The sequence below is a fragment of the Oryzias latipes genome, chromosome 4, assembly GCF_002234675.1.
Source record: "Oryzias latipes chromosome 4, ASM223467v1".
Lineage (NCBI taxonomy): Eukaryota > Metazoa > Chordata > Actinopteri > Beloniformes > Adrianichthyidae > Oryzias > Oryzias latipes.
This window is the reverse complement of record NC_019862.2, coordinates 13,270,990-13,286,516: the sequence shown is the minus strand read 5'-3', so window position 1 is coordinate 13,286,516 and position 15,527 is coordinate 13,270,990. Positions and strand designations below refer to the sequence as shown.

Below are 15,527 nucleotides of genomic sequence, written 5' to 3'. Positions count from 1 at the left end.
CTTTATTATTGAGTGCATAAGAATTGCAACACTACTGAGTTATTTCCCGTCTAAAAATCTAAACCAGCAACCTACCAGCCATTTCAACCAGTGAGTAAACGTTTAATTTTTAATAAGACCCACTGGTGCAAAAAAACTAGGCAAATTCATTTCCCCTTAAAATAAATAACTGTCACAAAGCATACAATCCATCTTCAAATGCCAACATGAACAAAAAATACTGCACAAAGTTAGTGAAACAACATTTTATTCAGACTTTCTAATGTACAAGACAACCAAAAGCAGCTGTCATCTGGGTTTTCTCTGCAGCTCATGAGGATGAGAAGGTGAGGAGCTTTGTTCATCTGCTCACAGGTACGGCTGGTCTGTGGAGAGCGGAGGGGGTTGATAAACAGATCCTGGTGTCACTGGGACCTTTGAGGTCTCCACAACTTGACTGGAAGAGATCAAAATATAAATAATGTTAAAACATTTCAGAACAAATGATCTGACGTTGGATGTGGGAAAACTGAATTACAGATATGCTGCAAATGTGCAGAATGTTGGTAAATATCACAAATTGCATATATTTTGAGTTTTTTGTGGCAGTGTTGTAACAGTAATCAGACTTTTTTGATTCTTACCTGCCAGCCGTAAGAGCCTTCTGTGAAGACATCACAACTGTGGCGGGTGCAGACTCCCTGCGGCCGTCTCTAGTGAAATAGTAGTTGTTGGCGTATTGGTGACTTGGACCTACAGGAAGTTTAGGTGGTGGCTGCGTTCTGCAATACAAAAAAAGAAACAAAACAGTCATGGAAAAGCATTTTATTTTAGTGTTTGTCCAATATGTCTGCAGCTTATTGAATAAGCATGTGTAACACTAGTTACATAGATTTATCTTTCAAAGTGGATAACGCAAATAAAATTTGCTAAATTTCATTACATTTTTAGTGAGGGAAAAGAAAAAGAAAAAAAATGATATTGTCTGTCCATCTGTTCTTCGTCAATTCTTCATCTTAAGAAGGGTTACGGTGGCTGCTGGCGTCCATCCTAGCAATGACAGGGTAGAGACGGGCAGATAGCAGCACCGCAGACAAAGGAGTGCACAATAAAGTCACCAATCGATGCGCCAAACAGGATTTTGGTTTATGGGAGTGAAAATCCGTGTAATCACTAGAAGAGCATGCAAACTAATTATGTTTTCACCCAAGAGGACACAGCAGGGATTTAAACAGAGGCTTTTTTGCTAGGAGGCAAGCAGTCACAGCGACAGATACCCAGCATCACTAATGCAACATGACCAAGCCTACACATACAGTGGGGCAAAAAAGTATTCTCGAGGTCTGCAGATACACTTCAACTGTGAAAGAATAGGAAAAAAAGAATCCAGTAAAATCACATTCTAGATAATTTATTTGTAGAATGGTGCAGAGAATAAGTATTTGATCAATAACAAATGTTCACCTCAATACCTGGTTGTCAATGACAGACTTTAACTGTTTCCTGCATGTCTTTACCAAGTTTGCACACACGGGCTGTTTTGGTCCATTCTTCCATTCAGATCTTCACAATGGGTGTGATGCTTTGGGGCTTTTGCTGGGCAACACAGACATTTAACTCCCTCCACAGATTCTCTATTCGGACTGATGTCAGGACACTGGCTAGAAAACTCTAGAACCTAGAAATGCGTTTCATGTAGTCTCTCCATGGTTGCTAGGGGGAATGTATTTGGATTGTGGTCATGATGAAAGATCCAGCCATGTTTCATCTTCAGTGGTGTCACTGATGGAAGGAGGTTTTAGCCCCAAATATATCCATACATGGCTCCATTCATTCTTTCCTTAACACAGATCAGTCAATTCTGCCCCCTTCGCAAGAAAACAGCTTCAAAGCATGATATTTCCACCCCCATGCTTCAAAGTGTTCTTGGGATGCAACTCAGCATTCTTCCATCTCCAAACACAGCGAGTGGCGTTTATACAAGAGTGTCATGTGGTCAGATGAGACCAAATTCCCCCAATCCTCCTCTGGATCATCCAGATGGTCTCTGGAGAACTTTGAACAGGTCTGGACATGTGCTGGCTCAAGCAATGGGACCTATGGAGCACTGCAGAATTTGCATCCATAATGACATCATGTGTTACTGCAGTAAGTTTTGTTACTATGGTCCAAACTCTCTTCAGGTCATTGACCAGTTCTCCGATGAAGTTCTTTGCTGTTTAACAGATCATTTGTACCTCACCATGTCAGATCTTCCATGGAAACCCAAATTTAGAGGGGGGACTGATCTTTTCAGTGATCTTGTGTTTCTTCCATATCTTAATAACTGCTCCAACAGTTGATCTCTTCTCACAAAGCTGCTTGAATATTGTAGATTGGTTCATCCTAGTCTGGGTCAGGTCTACAATCTTGTCCCTGGTGTCCTTAGACAGCTATTTGGTCTCGCTCATGGTGGAGAGGTTACAGTCCGGTTGTTTAAAGTTGTTGACAGGTATTTTTTATACAGATAAAGAGTTCTAAAAGGTGCTATTGATCCAGGTAAAAGTGGACTCCAAAAGAGCGTTTTAAAGAAGTAACAGGTCGGATAGGGACCGAATTCTTGCTGCTTTCTAGGAGATAAAGACTTGTTTTCTATGCTATTATAAACCTAAATTCATTAAAATTCATACAATGTGATTACCTGGATTATTTTTAACTTCTGTCTCTTGCAGTTTAAGTTAATCTCTGGTAAACATTAGACATCTCTCATCTTTTTAAGAGGGACAGCTTGCAGAGTCTGTGACTGATAAATACATTTACCTCATTGTTTGTGTTTGTATTCAGCCTCTGCAGGCATGGCATTTACCAAAACATGATTTACAAACAAATGTGACAAAACTTGTATAATTTTAGCATATTCTAAAAGGGAATCTAAATAAAATGGCTGATGTGGAATGGCTAATATTATACTTTTTACACAAATTTTTGAAATGTTTTCAATTTGCAATGATTGACCTATAAATGTCACAGCACAGAATTTTGTTCATGGATTTACTTTGATCCTCTAGAGTTGAGGATGGTGTAACAGCTGGTCCTTAAACTACAATTTTCCGTCCGTAAAAAACTACTAGCTTCTTCTTGTTCTTCTGTGTGTCAACATCGTCTTACCGTTTTGCTATCTCTTCATAACGCAGTTGCAGTTTAGATTGAAGGTCGTGCTGGGGGAGAAAAAAACACAAGATATTGTGAATATGCGTTTACTTCTAACCTCAGTTCATCAAAATTAACTAAGGACATTTCTTCACCTGTTTTCATTTCAGACACACTAGCTAGCCTAGAGTCAGTTAGCTGGCTATAGGTGACTATTGATTTAACTTTTGGACGTGAATTACGTAAAAAAAATCCCACAAACAGTTTTTTAAAAAAATATATATTTTCAAGTCAAAACGGAGTGTAGTGGCATACCCCTGATAAGAAATTTCGCAGCCTTTGAATTAGTTTGGTAGCTGTAGCCATGTTCGATGTTGTGAAGGACACCGGTCTTCTTCTACTGTCGTCTGTCCAATTAGTCCTCAGCTCAGTACTGACACCTGGCGCTGTACTATTAGCTTACACTTTGTCCTTAACTAACATTTTGCAACGTTTTATCTTTAAAAACATATCGGGGGCGATTTTTATGTTTTTGTATGTTTTAAACAGATTTAAATTTTTAAAATTGGTAGGGCTTTCTATTTATTATGTTTTTATTTTTTACGTTTACCCTTTCTTGTTAACGCTCATGGTGCGTTCACTGACACTCGGAAATCAGAACAAATCCTGTGTGACTCAAAGATGCCCTTAGCAAACAGGTAGGGCCTTTTACAGGTAGTATAGACTGAGTACGTGTAGTGTAGAAAGTTGAGCAATTGAATACTTCTTCAGCCTGAATTGGAACGCTGTATGTTTATAATATGGATAGTAAATAAAAGTAAACAACACGTAAACTGTCTAATTTTCAATACAGACTAAGCATACTTGTAAGCACACTTCTAAGACTACTTTTTTGCAAAGGTGAACATTTTCTAAGGATCCAAAGGACACATATTAACCTAAATAAAATTTGACAGAATTGTATATTTAACCGTTATGTGCAAATAAATCCTTGCAGGAGTTTGAGCAACTCTTGCTAATCAATTGGTCAATGGTTCAAATCCCAGTCTTGGCACAGGACACTTAACCTCAATTGACACAAGCCTGTAATCTCTTCCTTATATTAAAGTGTCTGCTAAAAGAATCGAAGACAATGCCAGTAGAGTGACAGTAAATGAGGGGTTGGTGGGGGATTGAACCTTTAATGACCCCACATAAACCTCATTTATATGGTTCAATAGGATCCTAAAAAATATTTTGTTTTAAAGCTGTTATGAGAATCACGAGTATTTTAATTCCATGAAGTATGAAAGCTCAGCTTGGCTTTTGTGTAAATGTCTGTTGTGCTTGTAATCTCACAGACCAGCAGGGAATCAAACTCAACTCAAAGGAAAATACGATTTATTTTTGCACAAAAACACAGTACAGGGCGGCAATGCCGATATACCATGCAGTCAAGTATTACACCTGTGTGCTTGTCTCATGCAGCATGCACCAAATAGGAGAATCCACAGGAGAACATGTGCACAGACAAAACTTTGATCCAACAATTTGTTCTTATAGTGCCTGAACACCAGCGTATCTTACATCTACTGACCTCCTGTGGCTCCAGCTGCAACCATCAGACACTGAAGTGGTGGAGGGTTGCACAGTGAGAAAATACTGTAAACTTACATTCACAACAAGAATCCTGCCGTTTGTTTTTTTTTTCTTTAAAAAAAACTGTTGACAAAATGTTTTGTACTGAAATTCCCCTCAAACGTGTCGCTTAAAACATCCAGAAATGTGCACACCGTGTATGAACTGTGTTTTAGATTCCGTGATTAGTTTACCACAAAAATAGTAAGTTGTCATTTTTTTTATCTTTACAAAAACGGATTTCATGTCCACAAAGTGAATAAATCGATTGGGCAAAAACGGATAGGATAAATGATCATTTAAACACACCAATCCTTAGAAAACAGGCCAAGAAAAAAAATGCTACTTCCTGTATGTGAAAACATACAAAAACCTTTCCCAGTCTGGTGCTTAAGTAGAAACAAAAAGTGGTATGAAACTTGTGAGAGGTTTTACATGGATGTATCAAAGAGGAGCTTCATCGTATAACATCCACAAGCCTTTGTACAGTACTTTGCTCGTTTGTTCATTAGCCTGCAGAAATTACTGAGACATCGGCTCAATTCAACTGAAAGGGTTTTTTAAAGCTGCATAAACCAAAGTATACATAAAAGTTGTCCAAAACCATCGACCCAAACTTGAAACTCCACCTCTGCTGTAAAAATAACAAAAAAAAACATCTCACCTACACAAAAATACTCCAATGTGGTTGTGGGAGGAAAAAAATGGAAAATAAAGGGGAACAATAATCAGCAATGTTCTACAAGTTAAAATCTCCCCAATTCTTGTTCTTTGTGCGTACCAGTTATACAACCTTAAATACATTTGACGTTATAGACTGCCTCCGTACCAAAATATTAAAAAAATATTTGTACAAAACAGAATAATACAAGACAAAAAAACCTACATTTTTGCTCAAAAAAGCCCTGGGTTTGGATTCACCCAAAATATGTCCCTCTGCTTTTTCTCCAAGTTTGCCCTTCACAGGTTCTCACACACCTTTCATAATAGTGCACTATTCTGTCTGATGTAAACATGACTGCAGGGAAGAGAATGCATACATCTATAAAATGTCAAATTGAATTGCTCAAATTTAGAAGTTTAAAAGCCTTCCAGAGAACTGACACCTTTTTCAGTCTTCTCAAATCTTGGCACTTTGAGCCCTTCGTGTCGGCTTCTGCAATAGATTGTTCTTCAAAGTCGCAGCCAGGTTGTGTCTCAGCACGATCTGCAACACTGACTGGTTGAAGATGAAACAATGGTGTGAGTTTCACACTTGGGAGGATTATGAATAACAACAGGTCAGTAGCTTCTTTACTTCTTTCCAGCATGGCTGTAGTCTCATAAAGCCGTTTCCAATTTTGATAAGCCTGCAGAAAAGGGGATGCAAGAAAAAAAACTGTTGTTCCCCACGCGTGTTTTGGGTTCTGCTACTCTAGTGTAAACAGCCACTGAGAGGGACGGAGAGGAAGAGAGGCCTGCCCTGACTTCTGTAAAGACTTTTCAGACATTTTGGTCCTACAGTATTCCAGCTTTTACCTCCATATCGACGCATCTCAATTAAAAAAATAGACATTTCTTTTTAAGAAAAAAAAAAAAAAACATCCATTCAAGACATAAAAGCACATATGGGTACAAAAAAGATTAGCCTTGGCTGTTCTAACAAGCTCCTTCATTCCCCGCCATGAATCTTTCACACGTTACAAACTTAATAAATACAGTCAGAGTTTGCGTTGCCTAAAAGCAAATATTTACAATACAAAATTCAAGTAAAACCTTTTCCCCACGACTTCAGCTGGTAATCTTTGTACAAAAGCAGTTCAAATTAACCTTTTTTGCTTTAATGATGCCCCGTCACTTTCTCGCATGTTCTTTTTGGGGGGGGTTTCATCTCTGCAGTCAGTCTTAGCTGATGCTGGTGTGCAGGGAGTAACCACTTCTGCTGACTCAGAGGAAGCAGCTCCTGCTGCCTGACTGCTGCCAGCAGGAGGAAGTGCTGCTTGTTGCTGCTGACAGGAGGTCATCTCCAGCTCGGGGTTGTCGTTGGTGCTTTCGCCGTCTGAGCACGGCTCCCACTCATCCTGCTCCTCACTCTCCGTTGAGCCCTGCACGGCGATCTGGGGCACCAGTGTGAACCTCCTTACGACGGGCACCTCCAGCTCCACCTCCTCCCCGCTCTGGGGTCGAATGACCATCCAGGGTACCCCCCTGTGCTGCTGTTTGCTTTGCGCTGACTCCCCTGGAGCCGTGGCCCCCGCGCTGCCGTTTTTCTCATCGGGCTCATCGAAGCTCACCTCCTGCACTGCCTCCTGCTTTTTGAAGGAGTCCCGCCGCTCCGACAGGTTGAGTTTCCTCATAACAACCAGCTGCTCCGATCGCTCCGTTCCAGAGTCCCGCATTCTTTGCCCGCCGATGAACCCCCCGAGTCTGCTGTGGTCTGCCCCAATATGAAAACCTCCACACGCTCCCTCTGTCTCCGTGTCGCCCAGTAGGTCACCCTCCCCGTAAAAAGGAACTTCCAGCGTGTGCCTGCGGGGGGCGTATGACTTCTTGTCAGCATGATATACGCCAGACAGCTTCTCAGCAGACTGCACCCTCTTGAGCAGAGGAGATCGGGGAGGCTCTGCGCTGCGGGGGCGGACAACATGTCTAACGATAGTGGGAGGTGACAGGGTTTTGCCGTGATACGTGTGCAGGGCCTTGGCAAAACCTGGCAGGGGCGAGGGCGAGCGCTGAGGAGATATGGGCTGGTTAGACAAAGAGGAGGAGTTGCAGGCCAGGGGCGAGGGCGGGATGTTACTGGTCGACTTCCGCCGACCGACCTTTGAAAAGCGCTGCGTACTGAGTTTGGAGCCCAGCCCGTGGAGGGAGTTGGGCCGGATGTGTGCTGCTGGAGAACTAGGAGAGCTCGAACATGGAGATGTACTCTGAGGAGAGTTGTTTTCTGCGAAGCAAAAGCAGCAAAAATTGATTTCTTTTAAGTACTGTACATCACTAACCCACTGACTTTACCTCCTTTTTACTATCTTCAATGGTTAAAGTACAGTAGCACTGAACTCACCACAGCCCTGATGGTCAGGGGCGGGGCTCTTGCAGGGCGTGGAGGGACCGGGAGAGAGGCTGTGAGTGGGAGAACCTGGAAGGCTCTCGCTGGAGGAAACGGAGTGATGGAGACCTGAGGAGAAGCTTCGACTGCTGTGCATCACTGAGCTCTGCTTGGACAGCTTTTTAAGGATGCTTCGTCGCCTGAAAGAAGAACCAGAATAAATGAGATTTCATCAAAATTTAAAAAGAGTTTTCTTTTTTTTAACACATGTCCATTTATTTCCACGTATACACATCAAAAGTAATAAAGTTGAGCATCCTCTGCTTTAGTTTACATTCATATACTAACAGTTTCTAACACTAGAGGGCAACAGCGAGCAAACAAATGACGATGATGAGAGACCGGGAGAGACCGGGTGGGGGGCAGCTCAACGGAACAAGAGCCAAACTGCAGATCTTCACCTGTCATAGTTGTCCCTCCTCTTGCTCTTCTTGCTGCGGCGAGCCATCTTGCCTTTGTGTTTGGTTTTCCGCGCTGGGCCGACTTTAATCGAAGTGTTTTCCAGCGCTATGGTCTGTAGAGTCACCTTGCTGCCGCTCTAAGGGGTTCAAAGGAATCAAAGATGTCGGTGATCAAGGCCACAAAAACTTGCGTATAGTAACAGGTAAGCTACTGTGCAGGCAGAATCTACCTTCAGCAGTAACTCGATCATCTCTGGGTGGACCAAGCCTTGAACGGACTCCCCGTTCACGTGGGTAATGAGGTCTCCGGTCCGAAGACCTGCCTGGTAAGCCAGACTGCCTTCCTCCACACTCTTTATAAAAAGAAAAGCCAAAAGAAGAGTTTCATTTCAGTATTAGATAGTAACCTGCAGCACTCAATTCTAGTTTGGGATCATAAACAGCTTCATGTTTCAAAACACAAAGAAGTTTCATTTATTCGTCTTCAAGGCTTTGATAATAACGCACCGACACCATGTGATGTACGGTGTAGACGTCGCTGTCTCCCATGTAGACCCGGATGGCCTGCACTGTGAAACCAAACTTCTTCCCAGAGGTGTGGATGACAATGGGAGGCTTCAGGCTGGCAGAGCTGAGCGACAGGTCCCTGTTGGGGGACGAGTCCCGGGAAGAAGGGTTGGAAGACAGCGAGCGAGGTGAGATGGGACTGGGCTGGAGGCCGATGGGCGAATCATCTAAAAGAGACATAAAAAAACAAGCAACTCCAGTTTATAGTATTTTAAGTTTGGATCCTTTTTACTTCCACATTTAAGTGATATCAGTGCTAAGCTCACATACTAAAGCCTGATTTCTACTGGTCCGTCTGTGGGGCATCTCTGTTGCGTTAGCACACAAAAAATAGAACGTTCATTAATCAATCAGAATGTTTACATCGCCTCCGTCATGTCTGGGACTGACAGGTCTGGGTTTCAAAATAAAAACTTCAGCTGAAATTTTAAAACAAAGTACACAATTTTATATTTAGGGTGACGTGCTCATGCGATAACGCACATTAACACAGCAGATAACGCTTTTGTCGTCCATTTTCACCACGAACGACAAAAGTTTAATTTTAGAGGAACAAAAACACAATTTATGCATTTTACGAGACTCAGTGAGGACGGAGAGGGCATGAGGCCTGGTTGCTTAAATTTTGGATGACATACTCAACATGGGCGTGGCAGGACAAACCACCCCCCCTGGGAGCCAGGGTTGAAGGGGGTGACGGAGACGGAATGGAAACAATGTAAAATAACTGACGTCAGGAGACGGACTTCCCACCTAACACAAGGGAGGCGCACCGCAGACAGACCAGTGTAAGTCTGGACCCATTAATTGTGTTTGAGCTGAAATCTATGATTACTGTAAAACACACAAAACCAGCAGTTCAGCTTTGAGAAAGTCCATTTTCTTCTGGACCTTCAGGGAAGTCAAACTTCAGCACACCTGTGGTGATGATGAGGGAGAGCGCAGAGACAGAGGCAGATTTAGGAACCTTTCCAGCACAGGGAAGCCTCTGTCTGTCCGGTGTCTCCAGCTGGTTTCCAAAGCGCCGAGTTCCTGCTGGATCCTTTGGTGACGAGTGTTTGGCCCCAGTGCTGTTGCTGCGAATCCGGATCCTCCGCAGGTTAGACACCACCACCTCAGCTGCAGCGGAAACATAAAACATGTTTAAGTGCACTCACCGTTGATGCACGGAGGCAGAAGCATCTCCAGCTAAAGAGAGCAAAAAGTAGGAGGGGTCTGGATTTACCCTCGTCATCAGTGGACAGGGCAAAGCGGGGCATTGTCTCCAGGCTGTGAGTGCTGCTCATCACCAGAGGGCTGGTGCTCCTCTCAGACTGGGAAGAACTGGAGGAGGCCCGAGGACGAAGGCTGAAACCAGTCCAAGACCAACAGGATCATTGAATCAGCCAGTATAAGGTGACAGCATCAGTGACTAAAGTGCTTTGCTTCAAGGTGGTCTCAGTTAGTTTCCAATTGGACTGAACTTCCGTTTGCTCTGAGATTCCCGTCTGAAAACAATCCGTTCCCGTTTGTGGAGCAACTGAAACTAAACGGCCGCCGTGGCCGACGTAAACCAAGAGGAATGTAGCAACTAATGAGCCGTGGACAAATATGAAGCAAAGATTGTCGTGTTATCAAACAAAACAAAAAGGCTTCAACTTTTTATATGTTACAACGTTTATTTTAACACAGCTGAAAACGCTTCTTACATGATTGTCTGCGTCTCGTTATGCGGCACGCGGCCAGTTGCTTTGCCCCACCCTCGCAATTCTTCACTGATGAGTGAAGAGATCTTTAGGTCACGGGGTTTGTTTACAAGCTTTAGTCTGGACAGGAAAGTCCCCTTGACACCAGTCTGAATACAGACCAAACGCAAGGTTCAGGACTCAATCCGGACCAAATTAAGCAGACTGGGCCCGGTCCAAACGGTTTTCATTTCATCATTTAAGGCTCACATATCACAGGCTTGGAAAACTGCTTTTTATTCACCTGTGCAACATAGCTAAGAGCAGAAATATCATGTCTAAAAGTGATGCTAAAAAACTCATCCATAATAGGCTGGATTACTGTAACTCTTTGCTAGGAGCGTTCCCTAAAAGTTCCTTAAACAGTCTTCAGCTTGTTTAAATCTTGTTTAAAATGCACCAACTAGATTGTTAGCAGGAACTAGCCGAAGAGAACACATCACTCCTGTGTTAGCTGCACTTTACTGGCTCCCAGTTGAATCTAGAATCAAGTTAAAAAATCCTCCTGCTAACCTATAGTGCATTATATGGTATGACCCCATCCTATATCAAAGACCTCATAGTGCCTTACCAACCAAACAGAACATTTTGCTCCACAAAATCCAGGACTGCTTGTGGTTCCCAGAATTTGTAAAAGTACAGTTGGAGGTAGAGCCTTTAGCCACCAAGCCTGTTTTATGGAATAACCTCACAGCTCATGTAAGGGAGGCCGACATAGTTTCTACATTCAAAGTTATGCTTAAAACAGTTCTCTTTGGACAGGCTTATTGCCAGACGAGCTAGTACTCAGAGATTATTTAACTTACAGTTAACAATAACAATTAGTTGCTAGTAGGCTGCTCCAGATCCTGCCTGCATCCCTACCAATCTACGACCTGACCCGACCCCTGCACCACACACTTCAAGGGACGATTTGATCCCATTCAAGGGGGCCTCCAGATCCCGCCTGAACTACAATCTATCTACAGACTACTGACAAAACTCCCCTCTATCCCTCTACACCCCCCCCCCCCCCCTTTTTTAAGCCTAGCTCTGACCTGAACCCTAAACTTAACCCTTACCAGAAGCTGGAGAACATATGGTGCACTGGGGTTCTGTCCTCTACTCTCATCTACTTCTTCTCTCTATTCTTCATCATTTATTTATTATTCAGTTCTCCATGCCTCTGCTTGGTGCAGTGCAATTTATGCATTGTCCCTCTTTCCCACTCCCCTCTGGGGGAATGACTCCAGATTCCGTGTTTGTATCAAACATGAGAACTGTTTAGCACCTTCTGTATGTTGTGTGACCACAGTTACATCTTCTTGCAAGGATAACCCGAGTTCATACTTAAGTTTTGGTCTGGTTTGGGTTGTGAGATGAAAACACACAGAGCAGAGGGTTTTTTGCTTTGCATTGTGGTGTTTTGGCTGCAGCTTGTTGTAAAAATGATAAATGTGTTTTTTGCTTTCAAGACTAAACTCCTATCTTTAATGATCTTTGCATATTGGTATGCTTGCTTGGACTATTTGTTCTTATTCATTTTTTTTGGCTTCTTCTCACGTAAAAAAGTCCATTCAAATGGGTGGGAGAAATGCAGCAAGACATTTCACATGCATGGTCTTTAAAAAGAACCTAAACACGATTTGTGTTTAATAAATTGTCTGCTTTCAGCAGAAAATCTTTCTATTTCACAGCAGTTTTCACCTGGCCATGCGTCCAGAGTGCTTCTTTTCCACACTGCTCTCGGCAGAGCTGGGGGAGAGTCCAACTCCGCCCACTTCTCCACGCTCCTCTTTCTCTTCACTGTGACTGCGGTCTGAGGAGAAACTCAGGTTGGACGGCGTCGCCAGATGTTCTGTGCTGCTATAAACCTTAAAGAACAGACGAAAAAGTGTTTTCAAAATGTTTGATGCTCACAATGTTTTCAGCATCGTGAAAATGTTTTCCCACCATGTGGTAAAGATGTGTGTTTGGGGGATGTGTGTGTATACATATGTAAAACGCACAAACCTTTTATTTTATTGTCTCATTTTCCCATGTCATATTTACCTTGCTGAAACGATGTGACCACGAGGAAAACTGCCTGATTTCTAATGAAGACTCCTCATCATTAGTTTCTTCATCTTCATCAGATGCTAGATGATGGTATCGATCTGACCGAGCTGAACAGCAAAAGAAAATAACAAGCAAAAAGTCAGAAATTAGTGTCTATATGTCAAACAAAATGCAGAATTTCATACAATTATCGTCCCAAAATCGAACATCTATAGATTTTTTTTTTGTCAGTCAGTACTGGATTAAAAGATGCTGTTGTCCAGCTTCTATAGCAAGCACAGACTTACTGTCAAAGTAGCTGGTATCGTCTTCTGCTTCCAGCTGAGGAATAAACTCAGCTTTTTGCCGGAGGAGTCCATTCCAGTCCAAACCCAGAAAAAAGGGGTGCTGCTTCACCTCTGAGGCTCCGCCTGCAACCACAAAGCTTTCAGTAAATCAAACACCAGACGAGGTTTACTGATGTTAAAGAAATTCTTGTCCTTCTTGCATTTATCTCAAGCCAGTTGCGTGACATGTTTGCAAAATTTCATTTTCTTTTGTTTACTTTAAAACTGACTTTTGTCCAGTCTAAATCAAGTCCTGTGGTTTTCCATATTCATCGGCAGTACCTGTTCCCAGGCGCTCCAGAGGGTTCTGGCTCAGCAGGCGGGTAATCAGGTCCTGAGCATCTGCAGGTAAAGCATCATCTCCCTCTGGCCAGACGATTTCATCTGATCACCATAGAAACAGGACAATTAAACAACAAACACAAGCAAGGCACTAAATCCGAATGACTCTGAGTTTGGAGCCAGATATAAATTTGGAATAACTTGTAATAGTATATTTTAATACTAATTCGAATTCTGAGAGACCAAAAAAAGGTAACTGTGCCAGCTGTGGACTATTTTATGACCATATTGGCATGAAGCTGTTCAAGTTTAGTAAAATAAATAAATAAATTGAAAAAAACATTTTTTTTTTTTAACAAATACTCACCACTGACAACCTGACCAAAAAGCTCTTCCGGGGTGTCTCCAAAAAAAGGAACACAGCCAACAAGAAACTCATAGAGGATGATTCCCATCGCCCACCAGTCCACCGGCTTCCCGTATCCCTGTCGAAGGATCACCTCTGGGGCGATGTACTCCGGAGTGCCGCACACCTGCACAAGCAGTGATCCAAGCTCAGTTTGAACCAAACTAGTGTGAATTCTCTTTTTTTTAACTTCCTTTCCTTTCCATCTCAAACGGCCTCACCTGTTTGTCTATAAACTCCCGTGTGTCTTTCTCCATGTGGCCTTCATACAGGTTGGTAGTCATGTTCATCAAACCAATTTTAGACAGACCGAAGTCTGTGAGTTTGATGTGACCCATGGATGTGATCAAAAGACTGTAAGAAATAACAAAAGCACTGTCTTTATTTTCAGATGTTTTAATACAAGTCTGCAAAAAAAGGTAAAGTGTAAAAGTTTGATTAATTGCCAAATGGTAGGAGAAGTGATGTTCTCACTTGTCAGGTTTAAGGTCCCGGTGCACGATGCCATAATTGTGAAGGTACTCCAACGCCAGGACTGTTTCTGCAAAGTACATCCTTGACATTTCCACAGGCAGAGGACCCATGTTCTTGAGCAAAGTGGCACAATCTCCACCTGCACAACAGAAAAGAAACTGATTTAGGATTAAAAAGCTGAAACGGATGCAGCAGGTTCTCTGAACGTTACCTTCTACATACTCCATGACCATGCAAAGGTGACGCCGCGTCTCAAAGGAGCAGAACATGGACACAACGAAGGGGTTCTCAGCAAAGGTGAGGATGTCCCGCTCCACAAAGGCCTGTTGGATCTGGTTCCTCAGTACCAGATTTTGACGATTGATCTTTTTCATGGCAAACCTTTGACGAGTTTCCTTGTGACGGACGAGATACACCGCGCTGTTTGACATGAGATCAAAACCTGAATTAGACTTCTGATCTTCTACATTCACAGCTTTTGCATTGTTGTACAAACATACAACATTATAATTAACTCTGGAGAACCCAGAGGGTCAGGTTTGGCTGCTTATTTTTTTTTTTTTTTTTTTTTTTTTTTGGCGAACAAACAAACAAAACAAAAAGTCAAATTAACTTTAAAAGCCCAGAAGAAATTTGCTTTTGGGGTTTCCAGGGTTAAAAGGTTTCATCAAAACTTTTTATATTTTGTTAGACAGATGTTGAACAATTTCTTTGCAAGGCAATAACAGGTGAAAGCTGTTTCCTCCCACCCATAAGCTCCGTTACTGATGAGTTTCATGGTCTCAAAGTCACTCTCAAGGGGTTTCCTCCGAGTTGGAGTCAGCGTCTGGGGAGCTTTATTCTAAACAGATGAAGCAAAAACATTTTGTTCCAGCTCTTTTGCAGACACATGATAAGGATTATTAACAATAGAATTATTATTCTGTTCTTAGTACTAATTGAACATTTACCTCAGTTGTAACTTCAGGTTCCACTGACACTGTGGGGCTGGAATCATACTGATCAAACTGCACCATGTCTAAAAAAAAATAAAAGAAAGTCTTCAACATTTCAGAACAAAAAAAAAAAGTCTTTCCACCCACTTCCTGCTCCATATTCTTTTGTGTTTATCTGTTTGGTGTCTGATGTTAAACAGAAACTTTGTCCTGTGGTGCAAGTATTTAGCAGTACAAACGTGGTGCCTTGAGCAAACTTATGCTGCTTTACAAATTTGAGGTAAATCCAGACAAATCCTGGGTCTCTGCTTTAGAGCTTTTGGTGGAAGGAATACACATAAAAGCAACTGAAGATGAAAATTCAAATAGGAATGGATTTAAATGTTTTACGTTCTTACACTTTCTATAAATTTTGCATTATAAATGCACAGCAAAAACATGTATAACTTATTGAGAAAAGTATATCTGATTTCTTTAAAGGAGCTGGTAAAAATATACTTTTAAGCTCCAAGATAATTTAAGATGTTAAGTGCCACATTAAAATGGTCCAGTGCTCCAACTGCTT

General features: G+C 42.1%; 2 protein-coding genes across 5 annotated transcripts in view; both read right to left on the bottom strand.

The window, feature by feature from the left end:
* Positions 1–230: 230 nt before the first annotated feature.
* On the bottom strand, positions 231–3,726 carry ndufa7 (NADH:ubiquinone oxidoreductase subunit A7). Its single transcript, XM_004067908.4, has 4 exons — positions 3,424–3,726; positions 3,127–3,176; positions 624–761; positions 231–436 (listed from the first exon to the last, which is right to left on the bottom strand). Exons 1-4 carry the CDS (start codon positions 3,472–3,474, stop codon positions 349–351), a joined length of 327 nt encoding a protein of 108 aa, XP_004067956.1. The 5' UTR covers positions 3,475–3,726; the 3' UTR covers positions 231–348.
* Positions 3,727–4,466: 740 nt separating this feature from the next.
* mast3 (microtubule associated serine/threonine kinase 3) overlaps positions 4,467–15,527 on the bottom strand; it is a 32,604-nt gene continuing 21,543 nt past the window's right edge. For all 4 annotated transcript variants that reach the window (XM_023954235.1, XM_023954236.1, XM_023954238.1 and 1 more), the window contains 17 exons: positions 14,978–15,045; positions 14,777–14,868; positions 14,239–14,447; positions 14,028–14,166; positions 13,775–13,907; positions 13,515–13,680; positions 13,148–13,249; positions 12,827–12,949; positions 12,534–12,646; positions 12,189–12,355; positions 10,004–10,125; positions 9,697–9,897; positions 8,719–8,945; positions 8,442–8,564; positions 8,212–8,348; positions 7,766–7,950; positions 4,467–7,648 (listed from right to left, as the gene is read on the bottom strand). In XM_023954235.1, coding sequence (XP_023810003.1) covers positions 6,525–7,648; positions 7,766–7,950; positions 8,212–8,348; positions 8,442–8,564; positions 8,719–8,945; positions 9,697–9,897; positions 10,004–10,125; positions 12,189–12,355; positions 12,534–12,646; positions 12,827–12,949; positions 13,148–13,249; positions 13,515–13,680; positions 13,775–13,907; positions 14,028–14,166; positions 14,239–14,447; positions 14,777–14,868; positions 14,978–15,045 — 3,431 coding nt within the window. In that variant the 3' untranslated portion in view covers positions 4,467–6,524. The remainder of the gene's footprint in view (positions 7,649–7,765; positions 7,951–8,211; positions 8,349–8,441; positions 8,565–8,718; positions 8,946–9,696; positions 9,898–10,003; positions 10,126–12,188; positions 12,356–12,533; positions 12,647–12,826; positions 12,950–13,147; positions 13,250–13,514; positions 13,681–13,774; positions 13,908–14,027; positions 14,167–14,238; positions 14,448–14,776; positions 14,869–14,977; positions 15,046–15,527) is intronic.